The following is a 10,268-nucleotide window of genomic DNA, read 5'->3' as shown; positions in this document are numbered from 1 at the left end:
TAATCCTGTTCTCCCCAGAGCCTGCTCTTCCCTGACAGAGTGAAGGTGACTCCTTCATACAGCAGAAGGAATAATTTACTGTGCTCATCAGACTGCAACTTCAGGTGTTGTTCAGTTCCCCCAGTATTTAGTGAGGGAAATTTCAAGGCCAGGCACTCAAACTCACTGAGTTTGCCTTGAGCCAGAACTTGACATCTAAACCCAAGCTCTGTTATGTGTTATACTATCACACATTATAGCTAGTTCCTTAACACCAGTGCTTATTTTTACAGCAAAAACCTCTGCTGTCTCATATCCTGCATCTTTTTATAACTTAAATTTAGCTACTTCTTAAGCATAATTTTTTTAAAAAAAATTATTTAATGTATGAATTTATTTTGGAATAACCTAAAGATATCCTTCCCTTCATTAGCCTCATGCCATTATTCCAGGCAAGCAGGCCATCCCCAAGACTTGCTGGGTTGGTTAATTGCTCTGCACACACAAAGGGGAGCTAATCAGCTTTTCTTCAAGCATGTGTTCATATGTCAACACTTTTGCTTCTGTCAGAAACTTAAAAATGGAAACAGTTTTCTCTTTAAGAAAACAGGACCCAAATAAGGAGATGGAGTGCTGAAGATTCCTCTAGTGAGTCTGTTCCAGCTCATTCCTTAGAAAGGCTGTGGATGGAACACCAGAGAAGGGGCCAATAGATCTGGGTTTTGTCCAGGGGGCTCTGGGTTTAAAGCACTCTAAAACCACTTGTAGCTCATTTTCCCTGAGACTTGCCTGGGTACAACTTCTTGCTCTGTCCAAGCTGTTAAAAATCTAAAATTTTACTCATCAGATTCTTTTAGTTGCGCGACAGATCCAGCCTGTCCTTGAGCAAAAATGGAAGCTATCAAGAAAAAGATGCAGATGTTGAAGTTAGACAAGGAGAATGCCATTGACAGAGCAGAGCAGGCTGAGACAGATAAGAAGGCAGCTGAGGACAAATGCAAACAGGTAAGTGGAAATAAAATCACTGGCTCTGTGTGTGTGCTGTGGAAATAAGTGTAACAAAATACTCTGTGGCAATGTTCTGATTCAAAAAGCAAAATAATTTGAAGTCAGTTTTCTGTTAATCTTCTTTTGAAGTTTTTTTGCCTTTTTGTTATGTTTGCACAGCCAGGACTAGGCTGTAACTTCTCAGCCATCTCAGTCTTTCCAAAATTAACATCATCCACAGATTATTAACAGTACTTTGTCTAAGTTTCCTTGAATCTTACATAATTGTCCTAATTTTCTCATGCTTTGATTCCGTGCAAAAGGTCTTTACATATTTAAAATCAAAGCTGTAAACCCTGACACCTGTAGGACTGGTGCTAATAGAGTCGGCTGTGTCTAAACATTAATTAAGCCTCTCCTTGAAGTGAATTAATAAAGTTCATTTCAAGTTCTTGGTGCAGAGAGTGCCCCTTAGAGGTGCCAGCTGAGACTCAACAGGAGATACGTTCATATTTTTTTTGGTCAAGAATAATGGAAAACATCTTAATTTGAATGCTGTTCTTTTAACGGAATTCTAATGATAACATTGTCATATTCTTTTGCTTTTCAATGTCTTTATTCTGGGTGTCTGTCTCCTATTTGAGCTTTAGTATTTCCAGAATGATCTTGAAGTGTTAGCTGACTACATTCACGTTTTTACAGCACTTCTTGTAAAAGTACCACATCTTTCCCTTTTAAGTTCTCTAAATTTGGCTGCTTCTACATCTTCCACACTGCTCTAATATGTTATAAGCATTCATCTGGACTAATATTTCTTCTTCTTTAGAAAAATAAATCTTTGATCTAACTCCTCTTTTCTGAATTGTCTCAAAATTTTCAGCTTCTTTTTTAATGTGGGCATAGTACTCAAATAGTTACTTTAATATTCATACACAAAGCCAGCATCTGCTTCATGCTGCTCACTGTCCCTCTGTTAGAACATCAAGCAAGGTTTGCAGTTCTCTCACACTATCGGGTTACTCCCTGCAATATAACAACATTCCAGAATAGCACACTACTAAAAATGTCTTTAAAACTACCAGTGAAACTAAAATGAAGGAAGTACACCAAAACACAAACTATTTTGATAGAGTAAATTTCTGTGAAGGTGGAGCTAAATGGATAAACCGGTGTCTCAACAGACTTGAGCTGTTTTGTGTTGCAAATGAAAGGATGAAGCAGATGGGTTTGCAGGCCCACCCTTATCAGCAGCAAGTCTTTGATAACGTGAATTCTTCAGGGAGCATGAGACAGTTTGTCACTAAACAGTCTCCCAGCAGGTTATAAATAGCACCATTCTACTGAACAATATGGATTTATATGGTATGGAGGAGCCTGACCCTCATTGTATAATGAAGCATATGGTGTTGAGGCACAGTTAAAGAATAACCCAGGCTGGAAGGGACCTCCCGAGGTCACCAGGTCCCACCCATAGCAAGGCCAGCCCTGTTCCCTCCCACATCCAGAGTATCTCATTTGGGTTGAAGTGTCTTGATCCACACACAAAGATCATTAAGGAAGGACAACTAGTTTTTTTCAGCTGTACAGGAATTGAAAATTTTCCAAAAAAATCATCAGGTAATAGTGTTTGAAAAAAACACTAAAAGGACATAATTTTAAAACATCTATAATTATGCTGCAAACTGCTGCAGGATGTCAAAAAAAAAAGTGAAGTGAAAAAGGGCTTGTACTAAGTTCTGTATTAAAGCAGATCCTGTGTGTGGTGGTAGGCAATGTTGTTCAAGGATGACGTTTTTAATGATCCTTCCCTGGCAACTGCTACCAGTCATTCTCAGACTACTGTCACCAGCAGAACTTTGATCTGGTCTTTTGTGGTTTTTTGTATGCTATATTGGGTTAAAACTGATAGTAAAGAGTGGTTTTATCATATTCAACTGTAACCAATACGACAGTTATGCTCACTTCAGTATGCTCACTTAGGGTTTTTTTTTTCTCTTGAAAGGTAGAGGATGAGCTGGTAGCTCTGCAGAAGAAGTTGAAAGGAACTGAAGATGAGCTGGATAAGTACTCAGAGGCTCTCAAAGATGCCCAGGAAAAACTGGAGCAGGCTGAGAAGAAAGCCACTGATGTATGTATCCGCGGCTAACACTTGCCTGTAACTCTTCTCTGTGTATTTTGTATGCACTTCACTGGTTATACACATTTTTGCCGAGGGATAGAAAGGCGGGGTTACAGTGCAGGGGTTTAATCCCCTCTCCCCTCTGCTAAAGGGACCATGGCACAGGCAGCTGCTCTCGGGGCCGCCACACCTGAGACCTGGAGGGGACCCGGTCTGGGACCCTGGGGGACCCTCTCCCCACCGACACGGATGGGAATTCTTTAGGAAAGGATAAATCTCCTTTAGTAGAAGTAAACAAAATGGTGATTTTGATGGGAAATGGGACGGCAGCAGAATTATCGCCGTAGCATAAGGATGCCCTTTGCCTCCATCCCCGTGGCACAGGGTTAAAGGCCAGTCCAGGCTCCCCGCCACACCCCGCCCGATGTGGCGGTGACCAAGGGCGGGCAGGGCCCGAAACAGCGTGAAAAGGTCCCCTTTGGGAGACCGGGACTGAGGGGACTGAGGGGACTGAGGGACTGAGGGACTGAGGGACTGAGGGGACTGAGGGGACTGAGGGACAGAGGGACTGAGGGGGACTGAAGGGACTGAGGGGACTGAGGGGACTGAGGGGACTGCGGGGACTGAGGGACTGAGGGGACTGAGGGGACTGCAGGGACTGAGGGACTGAGGGGACTGAGGGGGACTGAAGGGACTGAGGGGACTGAGGGGACTGAGGGGACTGAGGGGGACTGCAGGGACTGAGGGGACTGAGGGGACTGCAGGGACTGAGGGACTGAGGGACTGAGGGGACTGAGGGGACTGAGGGGACTGGGGGGGACTGAAGGGACTGAGGGGACTGGGGGGACTGAGGGGACTGGGGGGACTGGGGGGACTGAGGGGGACTGCAGGGACTGAGGGACTGAGGGGACTGAGGGGGACTGCAGGGACTGAGGGACTGAGGGGACTGAGGGGACTGCGGGGACTGAGGGGACTGAGGGGGACTGAAGGGACTGAGGGGACTGGGGGGACTGAGGGGACTGGGGGGACTGGGGGGACTGAGGGGACTGAGGGGACTGGGGGGACTGAGGGGACTGTGGGGATTGAGGGGACTGAGGGACTGAGGGGACTGAGGGGACTGTGGGGACTGAGGGACTGAGGGGACTGTGGGGACTGCGGGGACTGTGGGGACTGAGTGACTGAGTGACTGAGGGGACTGTGGGGACTGAGGGACTGCGAGGACTGCGGGGGCTCCGTGCCCCGGGCGGGACCAGGACGAGCGGGGACTGTGGAGACTGCGGGGGCTCCGTGCCCCGGGCGGGACCGGGGACTGAGGGGACTGCGGAGATTGCGGGGTGCGGACGCTCCGCGCCCAGGGCGGGCCCGGGACGGGCGGGGTGTGCCGGGACCCGGACCAGGGCCGTGCCTGCGCCGCGCTACGTCACCACCTCCACCTCCAGCCGCGTGACGTCACCGGGCCATTGAAAGGCGCGGGCCCGCCACGTGCAGCAGCCCCGCGCCCAGCCCGCCGCCCGCGCCGCGCCCATGGCCGCGCCGAGCTCCCTGGAGGCCGTCAAGAGGAAGATCCAGTGCCTGCAGCAACAGGCGGATGAGGCGGAGGATCGCGCCCAGGTCCTCCAGCGGGAGCTGGACCTGGAACGGGACCTGCGGGAGAAAGTGAGACCGCCCGGGCTGCCTGCTCGCCTCTCTCGGTCGCTCTCTGCCGGGCTGCTCCTTCCTTCCTGTCTCTGGCTCTCTCTCGCTGGGGCGCGCCCGGCTCTTCCCCGCTGCGGGAGGACGGCTCGGCCGCCGGCTGCTCTCCATCCCTGGGCTGTCCCCGCTCCGCTCCGCACTCACCGCCCGCGGGAGGCGCCCGCACATCCCGGCCCGGCCCCGGGGGAACCGGGCGGCGGCTGCTCGGCCCCGGCGCCCGCCGCTTATCGCGCTTTGGGGCTCATTCCTGCGGAAAAGGCGTTCGAGCAGCGATGGGCACTGGGGAGCGGTGCGGAGTTGAGTAGGAAATGGCTGTTTAATTAGGGAAAAGCTGCATGACACGGCGCGGGGAGTTCCCGCCTCTCCCGCCGCACCGCTGGCTGCAGCACAGCTGGGAAATGTCCGAACTGCTGAAAAAAAAAAACTTTCCCTCCTGGTTTTCACAGAGAAATGAGAAAATTCTCCGCTAGCGTGCGGCTCTCCCGGGGTTGGACAGCTGGTTTCACTTAGATTTGTGTGTGCGATCAGCCTTCCCGGCATCTTCCTGCTATTTTATCACATGTCAGGCAGGCAGTTTTACCGTATAAGGACTGCGGGCCGCTGCTGGGAGAGGTGGGGCCGGGCTCTCCCCAGATTCCCAGGGCTCCACGGCTTTGGAATCTTGCTGAATTAAAATGTGACAGAGGAAGGAGTTGCTGCCACAGAACAGATGCCAGTTTTGTACGTGATCGATGCCCTGTGTATAAATCGGGAGGTTAAACGCTGCGCTGGGTAAAAACAGATGAAATGTTGGATAATTTATGACTAGAGGAATCCTGGGTCAGCTTCCATTTGGATCAGCCACTGAACTCCTTTCCAAGATGGCTCAGAAGTGAATGGAAACCACTTCCTCCAGCTTAGGAGTGGTCACTGACCAAATTTGCTAAGCTGCAGTAAAACACTTTTTTTTTTTTTTTTTTTTTCCCTCAAAGTGTTTTAACATAAAGCATAAAACAGTCGCCCCTCCAGGGTCTATATCCCGTAAAAGTGTTTGGAAAAAAAAAAGTTAATCTTGTATATGGCAATCCTTCTCAGCCTTGGGGACAATAAAGTGCACAAGCCTGGCAGTTATTAAAGCAGGGCTTTCTTTTCTTTCAAAAACAAACAATTAAAGGAGCCATATCTTAATAAACACCTTTATGGACACCAGTTTGTCCATGTTGTCTTGTATCAAGCATTTCTCCCAGCAATCTCTTCCCTTTATTAACTGGTCTATTTTTTATACGTTAATGGTGATTATTGTGTAGTTTATTCAATAATACACAAACAGATCTTATTATTAAGAAATGCATCCTGCCTAATTCCTTAAGTACCACAGGAAGTGAAGTTATTTTAAGAATATATCTAATTTTGTCCCAAAAAAAGCCTGACTGTGCCCAGCTGACCACATAGACTCTCCAGCAGGATGGATCAGGAACTGCTCAAACTTCCCAGTGAGCTGTGACAGGGTGTCACTGAAACCAAGGGCAGAGAAATCAAGGGAGAAGGTTTTGGAACTAAGCCATCGTGGAAACGATTCATTTTTTAAACTTCAGATAGATGTAGCCCTGTGAAGTGCTCCAAAAATATCCATCCATTCAAAATCCCGTAGAGTTCCTTTTTGTGTGGCAGGAATGATAAGTGCCATTAAAAAAAGAAAGGACAAGCACACACTCCATACCTTGACATTCCTGACATGCCACAGTTTAAGCAAACAAAAAGGCAGAGGCAGAAGGGCCCCTGAGCTCCCCTGCATGTCCCAGGGAGATGCTGTTGCAGTTTCAAGGGAACTGATGAGCTGGGAGCGTTTGGCAGCAGCAGGTGACCTGTGTAACCCCGGGTTGTCTCACCCAGGCTGAAGGGGAGGTGGCAGCTCTGAACAGACGCATCCAGCTCGTGGAAGAGGAGTTGGATCGTGCCCAGGAACGACTGGCCACAGCCCTGCAGAAACTGGAGGAGGCTGAGAAAGCAGCAGATGAGAGTGAGAGGTATGTTCCAAAATTTTTTAATTTTCCGTTGTTAAAAAAAATGAATATATATGAATAAAATATTCCTGTGTGATTTAGTATCTGCATGTGCTGATGTGGCCTGCAAGTCAGACACTTGAAACTTTTTTACAAGTTTGATTGGGTAATTCCATTAGCCTTGATGCACACAATGGTCATAAACGGGCCACTTTTGAGTTACAAATATCAAATTCCACTTTCTGAAGTTGAGATACAAGTGCCAAAATGCTTATACATGAAATATGCTTTGACTTCTGCAGAGGAATGAAGGTTATTGAGAACAGAGCGATGAAAGATGAAGAGAAAATGGAAATTCAGGAAATGCAGTTGAAGGAGGCCAAGCACATTGCTGAAGAAGCCGACCGCAAGTATGAGGAGGTAAAAGGGAGAAGGAAATGGTGAAACCTACAAGAACATGAACAATAATGTTACTCCTCAGTTTAGTCCCTCTGTTCAATTGGCACTGGCTGATGCTTCAACCTTGGAACATTCCCAACAAGGAGGAATTTTAATAGTGATTTGCAGTATCTTAGATACCTAATGCTAAAAATACTGCAAAGTCTAATTGGGAAGGGCTGTTACATCTGTGGGTGTATGTTTTAACCCAGTTTCCTTATTCCAGAGGAAGCAGGAACAGAGTAGTTACTTCTGAGTGCTTTTTGAAATCTCCAAGGAAGGTGTCCCAGCCTGTGGCAGGGGATGGAATTAAACAACTTTTGAGGTCCCTCCTAACCCAAGCCATGCTGTGATTCTGAACTACAGACTGGCCTGACACAGCTCTTGTCTTTTTACAGGTTGCCCGTAAACTGGTTATCTTGGAGGGTGAACTGGAAAGAGCTGAGGAGCGTGCAGAGGTGTCTGAAGTGTGAGTAACTTTTTGGAATACAGTGAAGATCAACACTACATTCCATTAAAAATATCTCCTGGTAGGCAGGCATGTAGTTAGTACTTGTAGAAAAGTTTGTTTGTACACTGTATACCTGGTTTTCTTATTTTAGACTTAATTACTTCCTCCCTTGTATTTCTTAGACTCAAAATCGTAACAGGAGCACTCCTAATTCATTCTTCTCTTTTCCCCATATAGGAAATGTAGTGACCTCGAAGAGGAGTTAAAGAACGTCACAAACAACCTGAAATCTTTGGAAGCTCAATCTGAAAAGGTTGGTTCAGTAAACTAAAGGATATGGGCAAAGCCAAAACTTGTAGATAGAATTCATAGAAATAAACCAGAAATTTAAAGCAAGTGAGAGGTTTTACCTGCCTGCTTGTGGATACCACTCCATCAGTTCTGTCCAAACAAGGCTGCAGGTCTGGGGGAGAAGAGAAAAGCACGGAAATGGTGTTTGCAGCTGTTGTAAAAGGAAAAGTGTTTATAAATAGGTCACAGTTTTCATAAACATTTATTATTGTTGCTACAACTTCCCTTCAAGAGTGTTTATTGTTTTCACAGTATTCGGAAAAAGAAGATAAATATGAAGAAGAAATCAAGATTCTCTCTGACAAGCTGAAAGAAGTAAGTTTCGCCATTCCCCAAACTATATTTGTGCTTAGTCTTTCTAGGAGCACCCACTGATGTTATTTCAACTTTTTTAGGCTGAAACTCGTGCGGAATTTGCAGAGAGAACTGTTGCCAAACTGGAAAAATCTATTGATGACCTGGAAGGTATGGAATGACTCGAGTTTCTTTAAAAGTGGTCTGTTTCAAATCAGAGAACAAATTCTAGGAGTGGGTGGTGCATTTTATTGGGAAAGAACAGCAGCACTTGTCAGGCCTATTGGTAGATGGGTGTAGATTGGTAGATGGATGGTAGATTTCCACCTGCCCTGTGGAAATTCTCCTGAAAAAGGTTTTCTTTCATAAAGTTGGTAACAATGACCTAATTTTGGCCAACTTACAAATAGAGAGACTCAAGGGCTCAAGATCCCCACCCTACTTAATCTGCTTACTGGAAAGTAATTGTTAGATTACAAAAAGACAAAAAGTTCACAGAGGTGAAACTTCTGACCAACTGACCAGGCAGCTTTGTGGGTATTTTGCTTTCTTTTTGATACTCAACTACGCCTCTGTTTTCTTTTGTTTTCCTCCCCAACTCCTTTGGCTGCTGTTGCCTTTTGCCTGTCTCCGTTCTCCTCCTGTGGCCTCTTCTCCTCCCTGCATTTCTTGCTGGCCTGTTCCTGCTGCCCTGGTGACTGACAGATGAGCTCTACGCTCAGAAGCTGAAGTACAAAGCCATCAGTGAGGAGCTGGACCATGCCCTCAACGATATGACCTCTTTGTGACTTGCCCTTGTGTGGGGACACGGGGGACTCCCACTCACTGTGTTTCTCAAGCTTTTCTTGCCTGTAATCCCTGTCACTCCTGTGCCACCTCCACAAGCAACCTTTCCACCTCTGTGGGAACTGAGCTCAATAAAACACGATACCTCTACCTTTCATCTTTCAGGATTTACTTCTGTATAAATCACCTCAAACACACCGGTGATGACACCGAAAACACATTCAGCTCCTCGTGTGGGGTTGGGCAGGACGTGGTCTGGATGGGGCAGGACCTGGCTCTGGCAAACACTTGAATTATAGTGGTCCCTCCCAGGAATGTGGGCATCAGCAAAAAGCTTTACGTGCACTCAGTGTTTACTTGTGCCCCACCAGCCCAGTTAAAAACCTCTCAGTCCAAGGAAAAAACAGCTATAAATGACACGGGTCTTTCACATTCCCTGGCATACCCAAAAACCTCCCTTAAGGACAGCAGTTACAAAAAAAATTGCCCCATTTTGATGATACAGCTGTAAAGGTGTCTTAAATATGAGGGTAAGTTACCCCAGGCTTTATTTAAAGACAAAAAGCTATAAAATAATGTGATTTAAATCTTGTGGTTTTCTTCTTTCTCACCAGAAAAACTTGCTCAGGCCAAAGAGGAGAACTTGGGCTTGCACCAGACACTGGACCAGACGCTAAATGAACTGAACTGTATATGAGAGGTGCAGAGCTGACAGCACCCAGGGGAACCAGCCCTGTCCCTGCATCGCTCCTCTCTCCCTTCTCTCTCTCTGTCCTGGAAAAGCCAATTAAGTTATGGCCAGCACAGCCACGCCACAGGCTCTGGGCATCCCTTGGGGCCACCTCAGCCCGGGAGCCCCCGGGAGCCCCGGCTGTTCCCAACGGTTCATTAATCCTTTCATTAAACCCCGGTAGAAGCTGCCCCCGAGCGGTGGCGCCACCTCCGCGGGCACCCGTCCCTGCCGTTTCATATTAAACAATTTCCCACAGTACCGAGGCGTCCTCGCGGCTTTTTGTACCGCTGCTGCTCGGGGGCGTGACGTCACGGCGCGGGCAGTACTGGCGTGACGTCACTGTCACCGCCCGGGCTCGGCCGGAAGTGACGGAACACGGCGGCGGGACCGAGAGCCAATCGCGGCTCCGCTCGTACCCGGGTCAAGGCCACCCGCCAATGGCGTGCCGGCTCCGTG

The 10,268-nt window shown here is 47.6% G+C and overlaps 1 protein-coding gene across 3 annotated transcripts; it reads left to right on the top strand.

The window, feature by feature from the left end:
• Positions 1 to 669: 669 nt before the first annotated feature.
• On the top strand, positions 670 to 10,070 carry TPM4 (tropomyosin 4). 3 transcript variants are annotated; one of them, XM_083879981.1, is made up of 9 exons: positions 670 to 984; positions 2,969 to 3,094; positions 6,650 to 6,783; positions 7,062 to 7,179; positions 7,596 to 7,666; positions 7,886 to 7,961; positions 8,252 to 8,314; positions 8,395 to 8,464; positions 8,999 to 9,194. In XM_083879981.1, exons 1-9 carry the CDS (start codon positions 871 to 873, stop codon positions 9,079 to 9,081), a joined length of 855 nt encoding a protein of 284 aa, XP_083736107.1. In that variant the 5' UTR covers positions 670 to 870; the 3' UTR covers positions 9,082 to 9,194. The 3 variants fall into 3 exon arrangements, with proteins under 3 accessions (XP_083736107.1, XP_083736105.1, XP_083736106.1); XM_083879979.1 differs by lacking the exons at positions 670 to 984; positions 2,969 to 3,094; positions 8,999 to 9,194 and adding exons at positions 4,585 to 4,741; positions 9,694 to 10,070; XM_083879980.1 differs by lacking the exons at positions 670 to 984; positions 2,969 to 3,094 and adding an exon at positions 4,585 to 4,741 and having other exon boundaries at positions 8,999 to 9,158.
• The last annotated feature ends 198 nt before the right edge of the window (positions 10,071 to 10,268 follow it).

The sequence above is a fragment of the Zosterops lateralis genome (genome assembly GCF_965231275.1).
Source record: "Zosterops lateralis genome assembly, chromosome: 29".
Classification (NCBI taxonomy): Eukaryota; Metazoa; Chordata; class Aves; order Passeriformes; family Zosteropidae; genus Zosterops; species Zosterops lateralis.
Note: the sequence above shows the minus strand (reverse complement) of the source record. Positions and strands in the feature narration are given on the sequence as shown.

Coding starts and splice junctions, on each gene's coding strand:
- TPM4 (XM_083879981.1), top strand. CDS start 871: ATGGAAGCTATCAAGAAAAAGATGCAGATGTTGAAGTTAGACAAGGAG. Junction 985..2,968: donor CTGAGGACAAATGCAAACAG/GTAAGTGGAAAT, acceptor TTCTCTTGAAAG/GTAGAGGATGAGCTGGTAGC. Junction 7,180..7,595: donor CCGACCGCAAGTATGAGGAG/GTAAAAGGGAGA, acceptor GTCTTTTTACAG/GTTGCCCGTAAACTGGTTAT.